Source organism: Oryzias latipes (genome assembly GCF_053564925.1).
Source record: "Oryzias latipes strain Hd-rR chromosome 1 unlocalized genomic scaffold, Olatipes_Hd-rR_3.1 chr1_Y".
Lineage (NCBI taxonomy): Eukaryota > Metazoa > Chordata > Actinopteri > Beloniformes > Adrianichthyidae > Oryzias > Oryzias latipes.
The window spans coordinates 3,574,727-3,599,817 of NW_027616335.1; the positions used below are offsets into that span (position 1 = coordinate 3,574,727).

At 39.7% G+C, this 25,091-nt stretch overlaps 1 protein-coding gene and 1 long non-coding RNA gene across 2 annotated transcripts in view; both read right to left on the bottom strand.

The window, feature by feature from the left end:
* LOC144990470 (uncharacterized) overlaps window positions 1-24,778 on the bottom strand; it is a 35,923-nt gene extending 11,145 nt beyond the window's left edge. Inside the window, exon 1 of the long non-coding RNA XR_013654462.1 lies at window positions 24,211-24,778. This is a non-coding gene — a long non-coding RNA (uncharacterized LOC144990470). The remainder of the gene's footprint in view (window positions 1-24,210) is intronic.
* LOC111946307 (general vesicular transport factor p115-like) lies at window positions 4,313-13,878 on the bottom strand. Its single transcript, XM_023953823.2, has 8 exons — window positions 13,538-13,878; window positions 13,232-13,350; window positions 12,968-13,149; window positions 12,774-12,895; window positions 12,542-12,680; window positions 11,128-11,282; window positions 10,791-10,853; window positions 4,313-4,336 (listed from the first exon to the last, which is right to left on the bottom strand). Exons 1-8 carry the CDS (start codon window positions 13,613-13,615, stop codon window positions 4,313-4,315), a joined length of 882 nt encoding a protein of 293 aa, XP_023809591.2. The 5' UTR covers window positions 13,616-13,878.
* Window positions 24,779-25,091: the final 313 nt, after the last annotated feature.

Consider the following 25,091-nt stretch of genomic DNA (forward strand, 5'->3'; position numbering starts at 1 on the left):
TCTCTCATCTAGGGGCCACTGAGTTCCTTTTAAAATGTGATTTTGATTACAGAAAACTTCCTATTAAACTTTCTACTTCTCATCAGCAGGTGTTACTGTACGGCAAACTCATATTCAAACATAACTTTAGTCCACATAACACTCCCATATGGAGCTGCCGGTATAATTTATGTAGGAACAAATCAACATTTTTACAAAAATTAGATCGATAATGGTATTTGGTCATTATTACATATTATGAATGATAATGGAAACATAATCTCATTGGAAACTTTTTTCCTGTAAGTTTGAATTGAATGATAGAAATCAATACAATGGAAATGCTTTGTGTGAAGCCCCAAAAAAATTCTAGTCATTTTCTTATTTAAACAATTTTATACACGCAGATTGTTTCCAGTTTTTCCTTGTGAAGTCATTTGTTTTTTATTCTGTCGTCAGGCTCTCCTTCGAAGGCTCCTGGCCTTAGCCACAAGCAACAAGGAGAGGCGCCGCCGATTTGAATACACAGCCCGCTTTAAGAAAAAAATTGGACAAAAAAAATCTTTGTTGTTGAATTTGAAAAAAAAAATGTTTTGAAAAAACAAACTTTTTTTGTTGAAATTAAAATTTTTATTTTTGAAAAAACGAAAAAAAAATTGTTGTTGAAACCGGAAAAAAATGTAAAGAAAAAAATCTTTGTTGTTCGTTTGTTGTTGAATTTGAAAAAAAAATTGTTTTGAAAAAACAAAACAAATCTTTGTTATTGAAACCGGAAAAAAATGTTAAGAAAAAAATCTTTGTTGTTTGTTTGTTGTTGAATTTGAAAAAAAACATTTGAAAAACAAATCTTTGTTTGTCGTTAAAGTTGAAAAAAAAAAAATTGGAAAAAAAAATCTTTGTTGTTGAATTTGAAAAAAAAAAAAGTTTTGAAAAAACAAACTTTTGTTGTTGAAATTAAAATTTTTATTTTTGAAAAAACAAAAAAAAAAAACTTTGTTGTTGAAACCGGAAAAAAATGTAAAGAAAAAAATCTTTGTTGTTCGTTTGTCGTTGAATTTGAAAAAAAAAATTGACAGCTGCACATTTGATCGTCAATGGCTACTTGGGCAGTCTTGTTGGGCAGTGCTCCAACAAGACCTTTTGGAAGAGAAAGTGACATTTCAGCTTGTGTGTGGAAGTTCTCTTTTTCTTTGTCTTTGGTTCAGCTCCAATTTGTCCCACAACTGGAGCCCTCTTTAGTTTAAAAAAGTAGGTTCTTGTCCATTCACTTTGTCCCATGCTATCTGCTTATCTCTTAAGAGTTTCTTTTTTTCAGCAACTAGGGGAGAGTTTGGCTCATTTTCACACTGGGGCTTGATGTGCCCGTCCTCCCCACATCTGAAGCAGTACCAGGGCTTTGGACGATTTCTTGGATGAGGTTCTGATTTTTGTTCTGAAGGCTGTGGCTTTGGAGTTTTAAGGCTTTCAGGGGGGACTTTTGTCTTGGTCGAGTTTGTGGATTTTGACTTTACTTTACTGTTTGAGTCTTTTTTGTTCTTTAGAGATGCAAGATGGGACTGCAGATTGGCGATCTGCTTCTTGAGGTCTTGTATTTCACAAAGGGGGTCAACAGTTTTTGATGTATCTCGCTCTGGACTTTGGGACTGAGCGCCTTGGTAGTTGGAAAACACTTTTGGTTTTGTTGTATTCAATTCATGCTGTTTCTCAGCAGTCCGGAGCATGAGAAGAAGTTCGGAAAAGTTAGGTGGAATTTGCCTTTTCTGCTTGTCCAGTTCACCAGCAGGAACACCACCTCTTATGAACGTGGTGTTCAGCATGACTTGAAGACGCTGGAGGTAAGACGATGGTGCCTCACCATTATTCTGCACAGTGTTCAAGTATTTGGCAAAGAGGTCGTCTCCATCTTCAACCGTACCGAAGGCAGAGTCGAGTATTTTCAAGTAGGTGGAAGGAGGTGACTCGGTAGGTATGTGCTTTACCAGATCGACAGCAGGTGAAGAGAGACTTTCGTAGAGCCTCCTGGACTTGCATGAATCAGGCTGTCTGGGGTCTTTTAAAAGGAGTTCCACACTCGAGCGCCAGCTCTCATAGTCGACTTCGTTGTTTGGGTGGGGACAGCGCCCTGAAAAGGGTCTCAATCTGAAAGGAGTGTTCATCTGAGCATTGAAGTCTTCAGTTCTCAGCACATGTTCCACTATTACTTTCTGAAGCTCTGGTGGGTTTACTTCAGAAGGTTTGAGAGTGGGTGTCTTAACATTGACCTGCACTTGTGGGAGATTCTCAACTGGAGCTTGGATCAGTGGGTGGACTGGTTCAAGAGTTGGTGGGTTCTCTTGCAGAGGACTGAGAGGAGCATTCGTGTCAGGGACTTGGGGTGAGTCCTGGCGGTCACCTGAGTCATTTTCGTCAGGGTTAACTACTTGGCTTATAGAGGAAAGTTCGTCTCTCAGTAAGTCTGCAAAGTCTTTACCTGTCAGTCTTGCAATGTCTCTCAGTTCAGTCAGGTAAGTCTGAGTAGCTGCCTTGCTAACTACGGGGCTGTAAACTGAGCTTAATGCCTCGACAAGGTAAAGTATGTCAGGTTTGTTCTTGGGTGAGAATCTGTATGGCAGTAAGCTAGATAATGCCTGCACTGGTGCACTGGACGCGTACTCAAGAAAGGACTGCTTGCCCTTTTCTGGACACGGGGGATCTACAGGTACCATTGTCTGAATGGACCCATATTGTTTGAGGAAGTCAAAAAGCTCTTCATCAGATTCAGTGTCAGTTAAACCAGTAATAAGAAGTGAGTTTGGCATCTTAACATTACTTCGTTGCACGGCTTCCATTTTTTTGTTCAGTTCTTAGTCAAATTTGAGCTCTGAAAATTATATACGAACCACTCCTGGCTGGCTCGCCAAGTACTTGTAGCACCTATGCTATTAGGCAGAGGTAGTCAAGCTACTGGACCAGATATAGGTTCGCACGGAGTGGTGTGTATTGAATAAAAGAGCCAAGAATCAATATAAAAGGTAGAATGGAAAAGAAAAAGCCGGCAGTTTACTGAACAATTGACAAACAACAATAAACATACAAATATGGTTCTTAAGTAATGTTAAGACACCTCTTAAACACCCTTTATGTTGTTTTGTTCCTTTACTTTTTCAGTTAAAGTTCAAATAAAAGGTTTTGTTCAAGTTAATTTCAGTTTCAATCTATTTTAATTAAAGATGACCGGTCATTTAGTTTAAAGGGATTTTAGTTACAGAACTAAATTTATTTAACTTAAATTTAGTTTTAAGCTTTCTTTTGAGTTCACTGTATTTACCCTTTTCACTTTTTTTAAAATCAGTTTTGTCACTTTAAATTTACACCAAAAGTATCCTTTAAAGTTACAAAATATCAGATATCAAACAAAAGACAATTCAATATGCAAAGCAAACAAAGAACTGTTTTTCTAAATGTCCAATTGCTTAGCAAAACCCTTTAAAGTTTGTTAGCAGATGTATCCAGTTTTTGGTAGTGCTCCTTTAAAGTGTATTGGATCCACAGTTAGTGTTCAATCTCCTACCGCGACCTTGGCAGAGATTTTGTAGTAGTGAGGAAAAGTAAAGGACCACGTGATGCTCTACAGGCAGTCCGGATTATTGTGCTCCTTGGGTAGGCTCGCCATCCATGGATCAGGAGAAGTCCAGAACGATCCGGTCCGGAACCATCTCCCAATTACTCTCGGGGGGGAATCAAAAACCTGGCCTGCAGGACAGGCCATAAAAATAATTTTAGTCCATATGCAAAATAAAACCACTCCAAAATGAAAGCGGAGCCGCACTAGAAGGCTACGTGACTCTTTAGAACTTAAAATGGCGGCTGCTCTTTTTTCTTTTTCATACATCCAACTCTACTTGCAAAATTAGCTTCTTTTCACACAAAATATACCCAAAATACATCAAATAAAATACATTCATGTTTCGAAGTGTCAAAAAAAATTATAAATAACTCAAAAGTACTGTTTTGTCGTCTTTTCACAACTTAAATTGGTCTCAACTGGGCTCGCCTCATCACGGCAAAACCCACGCCACAAAAGTAGGCAAAATACAAAACAAAACTCACCAAAACTCGTCTCGTAATGGCATAAAATCTTATTTGGCTCACACCCCTCTTCCGGTCTGGCTCGACAACAGGTTTGCACCGTTATTTTAGTTTTTCACCGTAGTTTTTCAGCTAATGGCTACTTTGCTGCGCGTGCTTGCTGTCTCTGCCCTAAACAGGCCTATCTCTCCGCTACGCGCCGCACAGGTTGGGGAGGGCTCTTGAAAAAACTTAAACTTTATCGACAAAAAAACAATTTCTCCTTTTAAACAAAAATAGCCTCCAGCTCCTGCAGCAACAGAAGACAAACAAGGAACTCCCATTAGCGCCTTGGTGACTGTAAAGAAATACAACTATTTGTGTCTAAAACCTGACACGTCTAGCATTAACCAGTCTTTTCTTGGAAAGGGATTGATGAAAGGATTATGGGTAAAAGTCTGTGAATTTCAGAGAATTTGAGAAGGCATTTCTGGCTGCTTAAAAATGGCTTTAATGTTCGCCAAATATTTTGATTAGATTTTTGATTTGAAATGGTTTATTTCAAGCAATCAAATAGAAGTAATACACAAAAGCAATTTAATCATCAGTTATACATTCATACAGTAACTAATCAAACTTAGGATAATTAAACATAATTAATAAATATTGCTTGAAAGGGAGTGGAAGGAAGCGAACTTATATAATCCCACCCCGTTATACTATAACCATTTCATTACATGATTTATCAATATCCGGTTCCTAGGTTTTATCAGACAGAATTAACAATCATAAGGTATCAATAAAGCACATGCCAAAGATGAATTACTTAAGTACTACGTCAAAAATAACTATTTTAGAAATCAACATGACAAATGCAGATCAGTCATCTGAAATATATGCAAATTATGTTACTTTTAAAAGTCATTCATATGCTTTAAAACATAATACTATATCAGTAAAATAGACACAACACTGTTTCAGGAATTTTCATAGCAAAATTTCATCAAGTATCAAAAGTTAAAAACGTGCAAAGTTATGATACATTAGGAAAGATTTTTGAATCAATTTATCAATTTTAGGAGCTAGTGAAGTAATATCAAAAGTCAATCAATTTAACAATTTTCAAAAGTGATTAATCATTTGTTTTACTCTTTTTATATATTTTTTTGTTTTTTTTTATTTTTTTTTATAATAAAGTAATGCTGTAGGGGAAAAAATAAAAAGGGTCCATAAACTGTCGAATTGTCCAAGGTTGGCATTTCTTCTTTTACTGATAACAGCCGATCTTCTGGGTTTAAACAGTTTACATTTCTCTTCGATGCTATGTCTGCAGACATTAGATTCAGGTCCATATCCTTCAGCTGATATCAGCTGCGGTGAAAGTTGAGGTCAAGTTGTCTGCAGGTCAGAACTCTGCTGTTATTCAGGTGACGTCAGACGTATGGAGAAAGTGAGGAATCCAGGCGTCATATTTCTTGAAATTATTTGGCTCTTTGATTTATTACTCCACGTTGTTTCATACAACCGTAATCAAGCACTTTTCAAAGTCCTTCATGATGTTCACAACCACAACCTTGGCCCGGTCCAGTGGACCGAGTGGTTTGACATGAATCCTGCAGCCTTTAACCCAAGTGTTCTCAATCTGCTTACGCTTCCTGAGAAGCCGTGCATGTTTTGAGATTGCAGCATTCCTTCTAGTCAGATAGTCGTTCAGATAAACAGCAGATCCTCTGAGATTTTTGCGTTGATTCATCAAAGCTAGCTTGTGTTTGTGATTCACAAACCTGATGAGGATCGCTGGTTTATCCGTCTCCTTTATCCTGGGGAGCAGGTGGCAGGTCTCGATGGTATTGAGATCCAGGGAAATTCCTTTAGATGTGAGAAATGAATGTATTTGCTGCACCAGAGACTCTGCACCGATCTCCGTATTAGCACTGCTAGCTAGGCTAAGCGTTAACCCTGAAATCAGGGAAACCCTGGGTTTTCTGTTTCAGAATGGGAGGTTTGTTAAACCGGAGAAAGCAGATTAAGTCAAACCCATTTCTGAAAGAGAGGTAACTTATACTCGGAGTCAGTGTCCATGGTTACTTATGCTGTGAACCTAACCTGGTCGGGAGCAGGTTTTATTCTCCAAACTCAAAGTTTCTGCCGGTCCCCTCTCCTTTTTAAAAACGAAGCGGTATGTTTCGCTTTAACCTTCATTGCCCACATTTCCGTCACACAAAGACGGTCTAAGTGACAAGAATGGCTTGTTCTTTTTTGGAGGACCCAATAGACGAGGAGGCTGCATTAATTCGTAGAGAATTATATTTACCTCGTACGAGGATTTTGAGAAGACTCGATTTTTTGTCATTTCCCCTTACGTTTTTGTTTGAGCGTTACCGTTTTTCGTTGCAGTCAATTACATATATACAATGAAAACAACATTGGGTATTGCTATGTAGATGTTTCATATGTCAAATATAGTCAACAAAGCCTACATCCATGACATGCTCAAATTTGACCTGATTGAATTATGTTTTTATACTTCATTTTTAGCTGCTGCCATGTTCTTTTAATTCCTGCAGGATTGCATCTACATAAAAATGAAATCAGGGACATTGAATTAGATTAATGTAACAATTACTTTTTGGAAACACAATTTGCTAGTACTGCTTACTTTCTTAATCCCATATAAACCTATACCACTTGATCAATACAAGGGTAGTGTTGCAGCGTGTGTGTGCTGAGCGGGGTGCGATCCACGAGAGAGAAGGGGAGGGGCGATTGCAGGTGCAGATGGGTGGGGGGGTGGGGGGTGAGCACGGAGCGGAGGTGTGTGCGTGGTATATATTGTGTGTTCGGAGGACGGAGCACTTAGTTAAATAAAGAGAAGGTGTCATTCCCAGAATATCTGTTTTGGAGTCATTCTTAATCCGCTCTGGAGGTTGAGGGTTTCGAACGGAAGTGAACCCCGAAGGAGAATTCCCTTCGTCCCTGAAGGAAATCTCCCCTGCGCTTCTGACCACGGTCGGAAAGACGAGAGAAAAGAAAGGAGAAGTCTTCGCGCAGCGAAAGGTTCAACAGTAGACAAAAGTTCACTTTTAAAAACACAATTGCATGTATTAATATTAAACTGACCAACGTTTGCAAGAGGGGAAGGTTAACAAAAAAGTCCTCTAAACATTACCGACGTTAAATGCATTTTCCCCCCAGATTGATTCTGTACACTATGCAGCATTTCATGCATTTACACCAGGAATGACACTTCAAAAGTACACCTAAATACCGCCATTTTTTATTTCACTCCTTACGCTGTTTAAAAAGTTATTACAGTCAATATTTCATAACAATGATTTAAATGCAAACTTTCGCATTAACTTGAGCAGCTATGTTTTCCCACGCTAACTGTCTCTGTTTTGCAGATGCAGCGGTGTTGCTTTTCTTCTGGAATATGTGCTCATATTCACTGTAACTCTGCAGCAGCACGTCAAGTTCAGCTGGAGAAAAATACGCAGACCTCTTTTTTTCACGGTTGCCATGGTGACTCGTGATATCTGCGCTCCATTGATAATGGCTTCTTATAGTCGCGGTGCACACGCTCACCTCCGAATCAGTCCACTCTGAGTTGATTGACCTAACGTGGATCAGCTTCTCTGAAACAGAAAACTCAGAGTTGTTAATCTCCCGATTGACCAACTCAGAGTTCAAGTTCAACCTCAGAGTTGGTTGAACCCATATCTGTACTGAAAGGTCTGACAGTTTGTTTGCATTGAACGCTTTGCCCAATGTCTACATAGTTAATCATAAATTATACAAAACATTTGTATTTTCAAGCTAAAAAAATAAATCTGCATGAGTTTGGGTTTCTTTTAGTATGATTTCAGGTCAAATGCGTTAATACCATACAGCAAAATGACAACTAAAACACCCTGGTAAAGTCGTACTGAAAAAAAATGACCAACAGTTTTTAAGGTGAAAACATCAAACTCCAAAGGAGACAAAAACTTTGAATTCCACCTTAGACTCCTGAGAGTTAAATAAAGGTTCAGCACCAAAGGTACCTCTGTAAGTCATGCCTCACAGGCGGTGAGTTTACTCCTCCTGCTGGAACAACTACAGACTTTCTCAGACCAGGGGCCTGTTTCAGAAAGGAGGTTCAACCAACTCTGAGGTTGAACTTGAACTCTGAGTTGGTCAATCGGGAGATTAACAACTCTGAGTTTTCTGTTTCAGAGAAGCTGATCCACGTTAGGTCAATCAACTCTGAGTGGACTGATTCGGAGTTGAGCGTGCGCACCGCGACTATAAGAAGCCATTATCAATGGAGCGCAGATATCACGAGTCACCATGGCAACCGTGAAAAAAAGAGGTCTGCGTATTTTTCTCCAGCTGAACTTGACGTGCTGCTGCAGAGTTACAGTGAATATGAGCATATATTCCAGAAGAAAAGCAACACCGCTGCATCTGCAAAACAGAGACAGTTAGCGTGGGAAAACATAGCTGCTCAAGTTAATGCCTAAGTTTGCATTTAAATCATTGTTAAAAAATATTGGCTGTAATAACTTTTTAAATAGCGTAAGGAGTGAAATAAAAAAGGGTGATATTTAGGTGTACTTTTGAAGTGTCATTCCTGTTGTAAATGCATGAAATGCTGCATAGTGTACAGAATCAATCTGGGGGGAAAATGCATTTAACGTCGGTAATGTTTAGAGGACTTTTTTGTTAACCTTCCCCTCTTGCAAACGTTGGTCAGTTTAATATTAATACATGCAATTGTGTTTTTAAAAGTGAACTGTTGTCTACTGTTGAACCTTTCGCTGCGCGAAAACTTCTCCTTTCTTTTCTCTCGTCTTTCCGACCGACCGTGGTCAGAAGCGCAGGGGAGATTTCCTTCAGGGCCGAAGGGAATTCTCCTTCGGGGTTCACTTCCCGTTCGAAACCCTCAACCTCCAGAGCGGATTAAGAATGACTCCAAAACAGTTATTCTGGGAATGACACCTTCTCTTTATTTAACTAAGTGCTCCGTCCTCCGAACACACAATATATACCACGCACACACCTCCGCTCCGTGCTCACGCCCCCCCCCCCCCCCCATCTGCACCTGCAATCGCCCCTCCCCTTCTCTCTCGTGGATCGCACCCCGCTCAGCACACACACGCTGCAACACTACCCTTGTATTGATCAAGTGGTATAGGTTTATATGGGAATAAGAAAGTAAGTAGTACTAGCAAATTGTGTTTCCAAAAAGTAATTGTTACATTAATCTAATTCAATGTCCCTGATTTCATTTTCATGTAGATGCAATCCTGCAGGAATTAAAAGAACATGGCAGCAGCTAAAAATGAAGTATAAAAACATAATTCAATCAGGTCAAATTTGAGCATGTCATGGATGTAGGCTTTGTTGACTATATTTGACATATGAAACATCTACATAGCAATACATATCTAATGTTGTTTTCATTGTATATATGTAATTGACTGCAACGAAAAACGGTAACGCTCAAACAAAAACGTATGGGGAAATGACAAAAAATCGAGTCTTCTCAAAATCCTCGTACGAGGTAAATATAATTCTCTACGAATTAATGCAGCCTCCTCGTCTATTGGGTCCTCCAAGAAAGAACAAGCCATTCTTGTCACTTAGACCGTCTCTGTGTGACGGACATTTGGGCAATGAAGGTTAAAGCGAAACATACCGCTTCGTCTTTAAAAAGGGGAGGGGACCGGCAGAAACCTTGAGTTTACAGAGTAAAACCTGCTCCCGACCAGGTTAGGTTCACAGCATAAGTAACCATGGACACTGACTCCGAGTATAAGTTACCTCTCTTTCAGAAACGGGTTTGACTTAATCTGCTTTCTCTGGTTTAACAAACCTCCCATTCTGAAACAGAAAACCCAGGGTTTCCCTGATTTCAGGGTTAATGCACTCAGAGTTTACACTTAGCCTCTTTTCTGAAACAGGCCCCAGGTGGTTTGTGTAAAAACCACAGGCGGGGTATTAAATAGCTCTGAGATCAAAGTCCCACACAGCTAAACTGAAACTGAGCTGATAGCTGATCAGTGAGAATGATAAAAAAATCTCACCAAACCGACTTTGCGACTTAACAAAAAACGATCACTTGAGAAAAATATTGCAGTATTTTAGTTATGTTAAAATGCATGACTTTAGAAAGCATTAGTCCCAGACTTTAGCGCTCTGAACGGTTTGCCAGATGGAAACGGTTCAAACTGTTCATCTGTTCTGATCGTCTCTTTTTAGATTGTTTGAAATGCTCAACTCCAACAATTCTAGGGAAAGATCTGGTCTTTCAGCAGCGGACAGACAAACAGTCAAGAGGAACTGAGCTCCTGCAGATGTTCACAGGATGGAGGGAGGCAGTTTGGGGTTTGTTTGTGTTTTTTTACACCTTGATTGCAGAAAAGTCTTAACCAGCTGGTGATAGTCAGCAAACTCTTCTTTCTACCATCAAGACTGGATCTGCAATGATCTGAACCAGGAGATCCTTCAGGTCTGCTTTTGAAAGCTTTTTCCATGAGGTTTGTGTCCGAGCACCACTTGCTCTGATGGTCCACATCCATTAGGACTTTCAAAGTAAAAACAGGGAGCAAAGTGAAGAAGATGAGGGCTCAGCACACTGCCCTGTGGCGTATCTGTATTCGTGCTTTTTTAAAGTCTCCATGACAGACATGACATGAACCAGATCTTTTTACAGTTTGGCGTTGTTCTCATGTACTAACTGGAGCAAACTCGTATCAGCACATAAAAAAGTCCCAGTTCACCTGCAGCAGCTCTGTGTTGTCTGATCCTCCTGCCGGGCTCTCTGTCGTCTGGGAGCTCGACTGCTACAGTTACAATGAAATAAATAAACATTAAATACCAGGAATCACATTTCAAGACATTTAAACCTTCAAATTGAAGTAGATTACAGCTGGTGACAAAAACGGATGCAATGGTTTTTCTTCAGATCTGAACAAAAATGTCACTTTTCAAATCAGCAGAAATTATTTTATTTACTGGTTTATTTCATGACGTTTTTAGAATCCTCCTCATCCCAGCACACATACAAACACTCACTCACTCACTCACACACTCACTCAATCTTCTTGATCTACTAACCAGGGTGGTGATTAGTGCGTCTCGCTCGGCGAGTTGCGTCTGCAGGACTGCGTGCTGCTTGCGGAGCTCGTCCAGCTCCTCTCTGAGCTGAGAGAGCTCCTCGGTCTGCAGTCCGTTCTGCTGGGAGCCGTCCCCCTGACTCGGACTCTCCTTACCTGAAGATGACAATACACATGATTACATACCAAAACACTCCAATCCTTCAGACATACCACACACCTGTTCTTAAAGCATCGATTAAATTCTGAGGTAAAACGAGTCTCATTTCTATAGAGGGCTGACGGGAACACCGTTTCTGTTTAAACAAACAGGAGAGTCAGATAGAAGCTGCTGATTCAGCACTATAGACCTGCTGTGGTTCGCAGACATGAAGATTTATCTCTCAAATCAAAATGTCTGCTCAAAATTGTCTCATTGAACTCTAAAAGGCTAAACAAGACTTTGATTTGGAGAATTTTCTTCCATCATCAGAAGCTGCTAAACCTTTTTTTGGGTCACAAGCCAAAGGCGCGGTTAAAACCCTGAACATGTCGCCGGTCTGTTGCAGGTACACAAACTCACACAAGCACACCTGGGGACATTTTAGAGTCATCAGTGAACCTATGAAGACGCTTTTTGGACTGTGGGAGGAAGCCACAAAACCCTCACATGCATGGGAGAACATGCCAACTCCACACAGAAAGAACCCGGCCAGGATTCAAACCTTCTCCTGTGAGGCGAGAGTGCTAACCACTACACCACCATTAAGACAATTGGGAGAATTTACAGACTGAAAATATTATTTACCATCAAAGGAAATCAAGAAAATATTTTAAGATTACTGGCTGTTTTTTTTTTCAATCAGGCACAGTAACAAATATCATGTAATGTGATATGACTACACTACCCAGAATGCCTAGAAGGGCCAGGAAGCAGGTGATTGGTCACAGGAGTTGATGGCAAATTGTGTTGTTATTCATGTTTGTGTCTTAACTGCAATAAAAAGCTTCTGCTGCAACACGACAGACGGAACAAAGTTAAGCTTTGAAAACCAAGAAGTGACTTTCTTTTACATTTCTGGAAAACAGGAAAAAAAGGACTACAATAATCAGCAACGTTTCATACCAAAAGCCATCATCAAAAACTAAAAATCTGAAAAAGCTCAGGGAAAAGTGACTTTTTCTGTGGGACGTGTGACTCAAACCTTTCAAAGTGTAAATAAAAACCCTACAAATCCAGTCTTCAGCTACAGTGGAAGCTTTTCCCTCAAAGGCAGATAAGAGACAAGAAAATGAATTTCCTTTAATAACATAAGCTGCTCTTTAGCGCAAAAAGGATCAGACATGAATGTCTCCATCATTTCTAAACCAACAAAAAGGTTATAGAAACTGTAAAAGTGTCAGAGTGAGCTTTTGCGTGTTGGACGAGGACTGACCTAGTTTCAGCTTCAGGATGTTGTACTGGTCTTTGTGCTGCTGGATCTGGGATAGCTGCTGTGCGACAGTGGCCTGCATCTGCTCGTGCTGGGAGGACAGAGCTGCTACCTGCTCCTTCAGCTCCTGGATCTGAGCATCCTGAGTCACACAGTCCAAACTCTGATGTTATCTGGAGACTACAGCAAATCCACGACTAATGGGCAACATTTTTAGAAGCCAAGTTCGACAAACCTGTTCTCTGATCAGCTCCTTGTATCGAGTTACGATGTTGTCGTGCTGCTCCAACGTCTTCTTCACCTCTTCCTCCTTTTTGTCCTCCTCGCTGGACTTGTGAACCGCTTTGGTGATCACCCCTGTGATGAGCAGCGTTACGTCAACTGGGACTCAAACCATCACTTGCACATGAGGACGGCGGCCTCCCTGACCTTCCAGGTCTTTGACCAGCTTGGTGAACTCGTGGTCGAACAGCATCTGTTCCGGCGACGGGAAGACGGGCTGCGGCTTTAGGGCCGCCCGCGAATACAGTTCATGTTTGGTGATGAAGCCCAGCTTCTCCACAAAGTTCTCCTTTCCGATGCGCTTCTCAATCAGCTGCTTTAGCTTCTCCCTGAAGACGACGGGAAGAAAATCTGTGTTTTCATTCAAACATCGAGTCTAACAGAATGTTAAAGTGACTCAAAGACACGTACTTGGTGTAGTTTTCCAGTGAGTTATCGTTATGATAGATACAGATGCCGAGCAGCAGCGCACAAAGGCCCTGCACCAGCCTCTCGTCTTCTCCCAGGTTCTCAGAGATCTGAGCCGTCAGCTGCAGGACTCAGAGTCAAGGCTCATGCAGAGAAGCCAGTGGAGGACAGGGGCTCCCTCCCCAGCAATAAACACATGGGTCCTCTTTACACTCAGAGGTCAGATTTGATGTGAAGATGCATTTAAGCAGAAATGTAGACTCAGAGGTCAAAGGGGGGAGAAGGTAAAAAGGTCGTGATGAAGGATACAAAGGGAACGTTATCCTGGTTGTGCAGGAAGTGCGTGACAGCAATGGGACAGTTGCTGATCCATGTGCACAGCAGCATGAGGAGGCCCACCCTGGTCTGGACTTTGCTGCCCTGCAGAAAACCAAAGAGTGAGTCTGACGAGGAGCTTCTGACACGCGAGCAGAGGCATCAAAAGCATGTTAGACAGCTCACACAAAGAGACTTCAGACCCAAAGAACTAAACACAGGAGTGGAAGTTAGAAGGGTTAAAATCGATCGGGTTCAGAGTTCATCTAAACCTCAACCGAATCACAACCACAGAACACCCCAAAATGAACTCCACGGTTTTTTAAAGCGCTCAAGCACAAAACAACTAACAACTAACCCTAAAACAAGCAGAAAAAGGAAATATTTGAAAGAAATTAGCCTTAATAAGCATCTGAAGGCCAAACAAACAAACAAAAAATAATAAACACACCTATAAATAATAAATGTAAACAAATGTTTTGAAATCATCGTTATGGCAGTCAAATGATGCCAAGTGTTAGTATCCATTACAGCCAACACCAAACAGTTTGGATGTTTTAAAGAATAAAACAAAACCAAACATGCAAAAAAAAAAAACATTTCATATTCTGTTCTGGAAATGTTCAGGAGCAGAAGCAATACCAAAAGGTAGCTGCCTAAAATAGTAACGGCCAAAAGGTGTAATAGAGGTGGTGTATTTGGCTGACTCTTCTGTAAGGGGAATTTGCCAAAATCCCATATTAGCATCCAATTTGCTGAAAATCCTGGCTCCAGCCAATTTGCCTAGTGTCTCTTCCACTGATGGCAGGATGTATTTTTCTCGACACACAGAAAGGTTGAGGTGTGTGAGATCAACACAAATACGCACCTTGTCTGTTTTCTTTTTGGGTACCACCACCATGCCACAACACCAGTCTGTTGGCTCCTCTATTTTGGTTATCACACCTAAGTCTTCCATGCGGGACAGTTCCTGCTTCACTTTGTCCATGAGCGGCAATGGAACTCTCCGAGGTGTCTTTAATGAGAAGGGCTGAGCATCTGGTCTTAACTTGATGTTGTATGGCTGCTTCACTTCACCAAGACCGCTGCACAGCTTTGGGATAGCTGACTTTTAGTGTTTCGATGCTGAGAGTGTCTATTCGAGTAACTAACTCCAACTTGTGAATAGCAGGTCTCCCCAGCAATGCTGTGTGCAGGTGTTTCAGGATGTACACATCCTCTCTTGCTTCTTTAGCTCATTTCCTTAGTCTCATCTCTGTGAACCCGAGGACTTCCAACGGCTTTCTTCCAGGTCCAAACAGAGGCTTGGTTGGTTTTTGAAGAGTGGGTGGGCAACTGTCTCTGAAGATTTCTTTGAACACCTGAAGTGGCAATACTGTGACATCAGCTCCTGTGTCTATTTTGAATGACACGCTTTTGTTGTTTATGATTATGTTTACCATCCGCGGCTCTCCGTTGCTGGTAACACTGCCAAGGAATAAGGCATTGACATCTTCCTCCACTTCACTCAAAGTCTTCCTATTTTTACACACTCTCATGTAATGTCCCTTTTTTCCACATGCATGACATACTGTTTCATTAGCTGGACACTCACGTTTTGGATGGGGTGATGAGCTGCCGCACTTATGACACTGTGCATTTGGTTTACTGTGTTGAGGCCTCCACGATTTGCTCTGTTTGACGACTGGATGTGATTTGGTTTTAAACTTTCTGCTGCTTTTGTGCACCCTGTCAACACATTTAGCATCTCCTTCCTGCTGCCCCCCGCACCGCTGTGACGTCATAACAATGCGACCCTGTAGTTCTTTAACAGAATTATGTTTAACCAATGGCATAACAATACACAAAAGCCATATCATATACAAGTGGCCGGGATGGGCTCCGGCAGACCCGTGACCCTGTGAGGGAAAAAAACGGTTAAGAAAAATGAATGAATGAATTCTGTCTGTCTGGGTGTTCTTTTGAACACTTTTTCAAGATTAGAAGAGGAGTTTTATTCAAAGGAACCCCATGGCTGGATTAAATTACTGCTGCAATAAAATGGGAAACCCAAAAAGGAATCTGAATAAAGAAAACTTTTGGGGAAAAAATGTTGGAGCTCTTACATCCTTTCATTCTGTAAACAGGTTGAGTAGTTGGTGTTAGAGGGACCTCTCGTGGCACAAAGAGGTATTGCAAATAAAGGCTTCCTGAAGGTGTGCTGCCTTCGGGGTTAAAAAACCCCTCAATTCATAGATAATAAACTTGTGTTAGATAAGAAATCTCTGTGTATAACTTGGTGGTGGGGATTGGCTGAAGTTGTATGTTTTGACAAACATGTCTTGACTTCACCCAAAGGTTTCACTTTTACTAAAGAGTGGAGAGCTTCAAGGTGCTAAGCCTCCCTCAAAAAAGCTCTGCAAGTGTGAAGGTTCAACAGGAACATGTAGTGTTGACTTCTCATCAGTCGCTGCAGAATTTCAAAGCCTTGAAGGAAAAGAGAACCAACAAACCTTGCAGCCTGGTGATATTTTAAATTGAAAAGCCTGATTATAGATCAACCAGAAACTGGTGGCAATCCCACTTCATCTATGCTGGTTAACAACATAATGTTTGTATGTAGTCTTTTTTCTTTCTTTATTTCATTAGTGGAAGGATAGAGATGTAGTTTATATTGACACTGCAGTTTTCTTCATGTCATTGCCAGCTGTATACACATACTTGAAAGACAAAAAAATACATGATCTCTTTGACAAAGGGAAACTTTGAGGAGCACCAAAAAAAGAAATCCTCCCAAAAACTGTAAAAATGCATACATTCAAAAAACAGATTATCAAGTGTTTTATTATTTATGTCACAGAAAGAACAGTTATTTTCAGGAAAACCAAAACTTATGTGTAGCAGTTCCTTGCATGGATAGACTGCATTCATTATTTTAAAATGGATTTCTTTGTATTTTGGGAAAATTCGATATTTAATAAACTGAGATCTTTACTTGCTTATTTCCTCTCTTGTGTAACGCCGTGATATAGAAAGATTTTTGTAAGATGTTGGAAACAATTATCTAACAAACAAAGATCGTATAAATGAGCTTCGAAGTTTTGAATTAAGCGGTCGACCATCGAACAGCAGAGATAAAAGCAGAACTTGAACATTTTGAACCAAACTTGAGGACATTTTGATCAAAGTCTGAAGGATTGCTTTGATCACGTTGTTCTATTGTTTTCTATCATTTATTTTAAAGTTACTGGAAAGAGTTTCCAATGAGATAATGTTTCCATTATCATTCATAATATGTAGTATTGACCAAATACCGTTATCAATCCAGTTTTTGTAAAATGTTGATTTGTTCCTACATTAATTAAACCGACACTTCCATGTGGGAGTTTTATGTGGACTAAAGTTATGTTTGTATGTGAGTTTGCCGTACAGTAACACTTGCTGATGAGAAGTAGAAAGTTTAATAGGAAGTTTTTTCACATTTTAGATGGAACTCAGTGGCCCCTAGATGAGAGAAAATGTTTGAAGGAATATGAAAACAAATATTTCTTCCATTTTGCAGAAAAGACCTAAGCCAATTTATCTTAATCATACCATCCAAACTTTCAAAGTCTATGGCTTTAAATCCACCTTCACTGTAATCCTGAATTATAGTTCCTTTTTTTGTAATAACTTTTATTTTTCCAGATTAAGTTGAACTTGGCCTGGTTTATTGCTTTCTTTGCAGATTTAGGGAATTGGGAGTGAATATGCTGGATAAATGAATCTGGATAAACATTCTAATTTAGTGAGAAACACTCTGCCCAAAATAGAAATGTCACGCTGTGACCACATGTTTAAATTGACATTACATTCCTCTAAAGTTTTCCATAAGTTCATTTCCTCCATTGTTTGACTATCTTTGGTAATATGAACACCAAGATATTTCACAACAGTCCTAACAGCTGTGTTATGAAGAACTGACTGATCAGAATAGTGAACTGGCAACAATTCATATTTGCTGAGATTTAGTTTTAACCAGATGCTTTAGAGAAGAAATCTACAGTCTGAATGATCTCTGGTATTTGATGACTGTCCTTCATGAATGTGGCCGTGTCGTCTGCCAGCTGAGTGATGGCTAACTGTTCTCCCGGGACATTGAGTTTACAGAAACCAGAGCTTTTTTTATAAGTATTGATAACATTTTCAACCGTGTCAAAGGCTTTAAAGAAATTTAAAAATAAAATGAAGCCATCATCTTCAATTAATTGATTATAGTCAATCAAATCAAGAACTATTATTGTGAATTGAACGTCCTTTTAAAAACCCTGATTGTGTGTCTGCGATGATCTGATTCAGTCCTGTTTTTAATCTAGATGCATAAATGTTGGTTAGAATTTTATAATCACTGTTGAGGAGGGATATTGATCTCAAATGATCAATTAGTCTGGCGTCTTTCCCAGGTTTAGGAATCAGGGTACTGACACCCTGCTTCATGGTAGTTGGAAGGATGTTCAACTCAACTTATGACCAACAAAAACTGCTCTTTCAAGTGTTCCCAAAAATGTCTGTAAAAGTTCATGATAAGCCCATCAGATCCTGGAGATTTATCTACAGCTAAACTTCTCATGGCTTTTTCTGCTTCTTCCATAGTGATTTCTGCTTCACACACTTGTTTAAAATTTTCATCCACTTTCGGAGCCAAACCCTTGATGTGGTTGAAGAAGCGATCAGCATCCTGAAATGAATAAGAAGAAGAGTACAACCCACTGTAAAACTGGAAAATATCTCTCTTCATGTTTTCCATATTTGTACTTTCTCTGCCATTAATTAGCAATCTGATAACAGCATTTTTCTCTTGTCCCCTTTTTTCCAGTCTACAAAAGTAAGCTGAACTTTTCTCTCCCTCTTCAACCGATTTAGCTATGGATCTAATAAAAGCTCCTTTGGCTTTAGAGATGTTCATATTATCCAGAGAGGTTTGCAGGAATGCAACTCTCTGTTTCTCAACTTCACTCAATAGAGATTTACAACAAATAGAGTTCATATCTCTGATCATTTCCATTTCTTTTTGTTTACCATCTGTGCTCAATCTTTTGCTATGAGTTTTTGAAATCTGTCTTGCTTTGAATTTGAAAAATTCCCATTTCTCCCTCTGAGTGGTGAACTGTCAGTCGTTAGTTATCCTTTGGATTTCATTTATAATCGCCTGAGAATAAAATTCCTCCTCTAATAGACTAGCGTTGAACTTCCAGTAACCTTTGCTTTTAGGATTATTGCGAGATTGAATAATGAGCTTGATCATAGAATGGTCTGTTAATGGTGCAGCTGAAGTTTTAGCTATTGATGTAAAATTCTGTTGATTTTCATGTCAACCAAAAATCCAACCTAGATTTAGCAGATCCGTCTGGTTTAAACCAGGGGAACGCTTGAACATCAGGATTATCACGGCGCCAGACATCAGAAACATTGAAATCTCTACATAAATGAAGAAGAGGATTATAATGATGGTTTTGAAATGCTGAAGGAAATCTGTCAAGGTATTCATCTTCCACCATATTGAAATCACCTCCAATGATGAGATTACTGTTAGGATATCTTTGGTTAAGTTCCTTAACAGAGCTTGTAAAGTCTGAAAACGTGATTTTGTTTTTGCTGCAGAGTTATATACATTTCCCAGAATAACAAATTTATCATCTTTCTGCCGTTAGAATGATAGCCTGTTAATATAGATTGTGTGTGTGTATGTATGTATGTATGTATGTATGTATACAAATTTGGGTGTAATTAGTTCGGTACGGCTGTTTAACAAATCTGATATGAACTACTATTTATGAACTATTATTTTATTGTTATTTATTGTCTGTGTTTTGCTGTCGGACGCCTGAATTTCTCCCTTGGGAGATTAATAAAGCTTTTTTCTATCTATTTTTGTTTTATTTTTCAGTACAAAAAAGGCAGTAAAAAATTACTTGCAAAATGCATTTATTGGTTTTATATAAAAATGAATAAAACTGACTTATTCAGGTGATCTGCTTCATAAAATAAGAAAACCTATTAGCTGCCAGAAATCAAAAACTTAACACTGGCCTGAAAAAAAATTAATGTGGCATTCGCTATCTTTGTGTAACAATGTCGACACGCAGCATTCGACTTATCCAATTCTCTTTTCCCTTCATTGATGATGACAACAAATCCAAAGAGCGTAAGGAGATGGGGGGCTGGGGGGAACCTCATGTCTGCCTTAGGCATGCTGATTCTGTGGACATACGCACTGTCACCTCCGTCACCTAACAGCAGTTGAACATGAACTGAAATGACCTTTCTGACCGTGGAAGGCGGATCTTCCTTCAGGTTTCACTTCCCTGTTCGAACCCTCAGTTTTTTACCGTTCGAACGGGGAAGAGGGTAAAATTTCAAATAATTTAGTTGAAAATTATTACTGAAAACCAACTTAACTTTTATTACATCTTTTAGAAAAAAACAGCTGAAACTTCCAGTTTTTTCTGCCACAATTATCACAAAAATGCAAGTGAGATTGTGGAGGGACATTAGATCAATACAGACCATAGAGTTTCTCCTTTTTTAATTTTTGGATGCTGGTGTGTCACGGGATTTTTGTCAAGGATAAAGTGTGCCTTGGCTCAAAAAAGGATGAAAAACACTGAGCTAGAGGAGAAACGCCCACTTGGGAAGCCTGGCTGAAGGTGGTGGAGCAATGTTCCCATGCATGCACTGCAGCAGTAACTCCAAGATGACGGTGCTCTCCTCCCATGAGGAGCCACGTGGTCTCCTCTGGCGATATAACTCATTGTGTTTGGGTGTAGCCTTTATTCTCCTTTTCATTCACACACCCTTGTCACCTTACGTCGTGAACCTGTCATCCAAACACCAATGCGGAAGTAAAGACTGTCACATACGCCTCCTCCTCCAGATGAAACGTCCCGTTCTGACAAAAAACAATAAAGAGGAAGGAAAGTAGTCTAAGTAGTCCTGCAAAAACAGGCCCACACCATAATTCCTCCTCCACCAAAATTTCTCACTGGGATTATTTATATATATATATATATATATATATATATATATATATATATATATATATATATATATATATATATATATATATATATATATATATATATATATATATATATATATATATATATATATATATATATTATATTGGTTAAAATAATAAACAAAGTAAAAAGAATGTAATAATAATAAAAATAAATGCAAATAATAAAATAAATGAATTTTATTATTCATGCAAATAAGCATTTAATCACCAACATTTATAGCTTAATGTAAAACAGGAGATCAGAATCAGCAAAACACAAAGATTTTAAAATACAATAAAGATATCTGTCACTTGAAACAAAGTCACACTCAGCGGTTTTTCTGTCGACTTCCTGGTTAACTCGAGCAGTAAACCAAACTTAAACGTCGCTTCGGATCATTTCTCCTGAAAACGGTTTGTAGTGGTCGACCTCTGATTGGAGAGCCTCAGGTTCAGTTCCCGGTCTGCCATCCCATCTGTCGAAGTTCCCTTGGGCAAGGCACATGGTGGTTTTAGGTCGGCGTCAGTGTTCAGCAGCGCCATTGAAGGTTTTCTTCTGACTTTCAGTGAGCTGTTTCAGCTGGTGAAAGATGTCACTCAGCTTTGTGTCGTCTCTGCTGTAGTTAGACCGTGACTCTCTCCTTCCAGGTGGAAGATGAAGACGACCTCGACACCAAGGACCAGACGTCAGATGATGATGACGAGGAGGAGGATGAAGATGATTAATAACAAAGAATGGAGGGAGAAAAGACTTTGCAGAAACGCATCAGAAGAAACTCAACACTAGTCATGGAAGCAGTTTCTTTCCCAGCTGCCGCGCTGTCTTCATTTTCCTTTGTCTTGGCGCATTACATGCACTTGTTTTTTCTGTTAAAGTTTGCCAACAGTTCCACTTTCTGTGCCGTTTAGCAATTTCAGTGCTTTCATCTCATCGACTTTATTCATTATGTTTTTTGTTCATTATAAAATCAAGTAAATGAGCAGAAGTGTTCATTTTAACACAGAAGGGTCGTCATGATGCCCAATTTATGAGCCCAGATTAGAAAAGTGACGGATGCGCCGGTGAGGATTACCTGCGACACGCCACGCCTCTGCATCCTGGATTGCTCCGCCCTCGTTGTCGGGGTGACGTCGGCATTCCAAGCATAGAGTTGCAATCCCCCTTCATAGCTCAGGCCAGCCGCTCTGCAACATGCTGCAAACACCCACCAGTCAGAGAAATGGATTCTTTTTGCAGCGTTCTTGTTCAGTACTGGTATCCAGCTTCTGTATGATATTGTGTAACTTATCAATCTACGAGCCACCTTGAAATGAATAAAATAATCTAAATGTGGGCCCTATGGAGGATTATTTGTTTATTAAATTTTAATAAATCCAAAGTGAGACTTATATTGACTGTATCTTGATTTAAGATTATCAAAGCAGTTCATACATCTAATAGAACATCTTATGTTTGTTTTTTCTCTCCATTTTTTATTTGTATTTCAAAGGATTACTTAAAAAATGTCTAATACATCATTCATGTTTTATAATGGTATTTTTCCATCTGATTTGATTAATTTAGTAAAAACATTTTTGTCTAAATTAACCCCCAGCCCCAGTCTTCTTTTAAGGGGTTATGTATAAAACAAATAATATTTTATTGGTTTAATGTTTCAGTTCTTACTTGAAGCACCTACATGAGTTTGTAGATGAATACAAAGGGGGCCCAGTAATAGGTTTTGAGAAACGCCATTAAAAGACTTTTGTTCTAGCTATGATGCTTCTGAAGAGCCTTTCTTGAATCTGACTACCGGTATATTCAAGAATATATTAATCTACTAAGGTCAGGCCTGATAAACAGTATTTTATTTTTAAAACAAGTTCAAATAAATGTCTTCCTCCAGGGGAAACCTCTACTGCAGCTTATCTATGAAGATTCATTTATGTAGGACGGTTCCATAGCAAAAACGTTTTAATTTTCTTCTCTTCTGCAGTGTTTAAAAAAAGAAGTCCAGGGTCGTCGGACTTCTTTCATAACTTCCAGTGTGGACAGGTGTGTCTAGAAGCGCTCTGACTATCAAGAAAAGTAAAACATCTTTAATTTGATCACAATTGTTGCATAACAAACAGCAAGAACTTAAAAAAGGCAAAGTAATGCTAAACTAGAAAGCTGGATTTAATTAAAAATAAAATAGTTGTTTTTGGTACCCTTGTGCTATCACTTTACCATCGGGAGTGGGCCTCTAGACCCACTGGACAGTGCTCTGAACCTTTTTTCTTCAATGATTTGTGATCTTCACTGGTGTCCATGAATTACATGAAATCTTTCCACCTTTATCCACCTTTGTCATGGTAGGGAGAACAGGTCAATGTAAGGGTGGGGTCATCTAAGATAGCACAAGGGTTAAAACAAATCTTCCTGTTACTAATGACTTTTATCACTAGAGGGCAACAAATTCCAAATTAGTTTTCCGTAATAATTTTCAACTAAACTATTTGAAATGTTACCCGGGATTTGTAATCCTTCAGATACAGTTACAAAGCAGTCATATCCGTGCAGATGGTATGTTCCGAATCAACGGCACGCGGGTATTTTGTCAGTTATATATAAAATACCAACGGCTGAAAAAACGATTCAGAGTCAGACTGACATCCCAGGCATACAGTTGGTGAGCTATATTTTTCTGTTTCATTGATTACAATTTTTTGTGTGTGTAAACTATGCTTAGATTGTTAGATGGAAAATAGAAAGAGTTAAGATTTATGGTTCCCAAATAGTAACTTCTATCAAGCGGATTTGTTAACAGCCGTGGCCTGTACCGAACCGCATGGAACCGAACTCTGAATCCAACCAAATTATTGAGAATTTTAGCTTATTGTTACACCCCTAATAAATATAGATAGTGTAGCGACCCGGGGGTTAGCGCTGCCTTCAGCCCCAAAGGCTCATGGGAAGTGGGGAGCTTAAAGGCCTGTTCACACCGGGACGAATTTCGCCGGCGATTTTCGCCGACGTTTAACGCCTCGTGACTAAACAAAGGGCACCAACGAGAGTGTGCACACCGACGCGAAAAAACGCCAGGCGTTAAAGCGTCAAAAAAAAAAAACGCCTCGGGTTCGTTTTTTTTTTTCGACGCATCGCGTCGAAATCTACTCGACCAATGAGAATGGCGCTTTTGCTCACGTGTCTGGAGCTTCTGAAGTTACAGTAAAACACAACTTGGGGGCGCTCAAACACAAAACTGCCTTGCTGAGCACACATACCAGCGAAGGATAAGGCGCCAAGTAGCGTCTACACACAGCCGCGAAGCAATAATGACGGACATTCTAAAATATCCCCGAACCAAGCACCAGTTGGAGCTACTGGTGCTTGAAATATTCATGTTTTCTTTGTTTGATTCTGACAAGCGTGTAAATACTTGCTCTCTTCTTCTGAGTGAAAAGCGACTTTCAGAAGCGTAAAGTTGCGCAGCGCCACCTTGTGTACAGGAGTATTTCTGTTTTACATTAAGCGCCATCTAATGTCAGGGAATGAAATTGCATGTTCACTCCACTCATCGTCAGCGAAAATCGCCTGGGTGTGAACACAAAAAACGTGGCGAAAAACGCTGGCGAATAACGCCTGGCGAATATTCGTCCCGGTGTGTACGGGCCTTAAGGGTGAAACCTTGAGTCAGAGGGCTGGAAGCTGAAGTGACCGTCCATGCTGTTTGGGATGTATGTGTGCTGGAATAAACAGGCTTGTTGCCTAAAAGCTAACATTGTCTCTCCTCCAGTTTATTCTGCTTGAGACTGTCCGGGGTCGTGCGGTGTATGGGGCACGGACAGCTCTCCAACGAAGCCATCCAAATGAGCAGTTGGCTTTCGCTACCCCACTAAAGTGACGGTCCGGCCGGATCATTACAATAGATATAATTTTGCTGGATGTGACATCCATAGTTACAATTAATAACGACAATGCTAACAATATATTTGTTTTCTTTTCAAACTAACGGACGCAAATCACAGAAGAGAACCCCGTCAAGGTGAGACATTTGTCTTGATATTACAATTTGTTGTGTGTGGAAACAAACTATAGTTAGATACATTGTTTGTTAGATAAATATGCTTTCAGTGTTTTTTTTCTTTGCCCATTGTACAATAAAATGTAAGCTAACCACTCAGCTTGTAGGTACTTCAACGTTAACCGTTTCATGCATTTTTGCAGAATAACAGAAAGAAATGGAACATCAAAATCCCCACCACCACCCCCACCCCCCCAGGAAGATAACCCCCCACCCCCTCCAAGGAACCCTCAACCTGCCCCCAACCCTGTCCCCAGGCCCCTAGTCTGGCACTCCGCCATACTTCGGGCGAGGCGCGACCAAAGAATCGCGTGGGAAAATCAGGTGAGTTGAAAGTGTTTGCTCAAAAACATGTCATCTTTCTCACATACGACACACCTCATTTCTCCACGATTTTTTTTCAAAGAAGTACAATTTATAGTTACAAATACTCTTTTGAAATTGATTTCAAATGAAAACAGACACATTTTAGCCTTTTTAGAGT

Bases quoted from the DNA above. Each gene is read 5' to 3' on its own strand.
- LOC111946307 (XM_023953823.2), bottom strand. From the start codon at position 13,615: ATGCTGCTGTGCACATGGATCAGCAACTGTCCCATTGCTGTCACGCAC. The intron at 12,681-12,773 runs GTTTGTCGAACT...TGTGTGACTCAG, and splicing joins AGGAGCTGATCAGAGAACAG to GATGCTCAGATCCAGGAGCT. The intron at 4,337-10,790 runs GTGAACTGGGAC...CTGTTGCTGCAG, and splicing joins ACAACACAGAGCTGCTGCAG to GAGCTGGAGGCTATTTTTGT.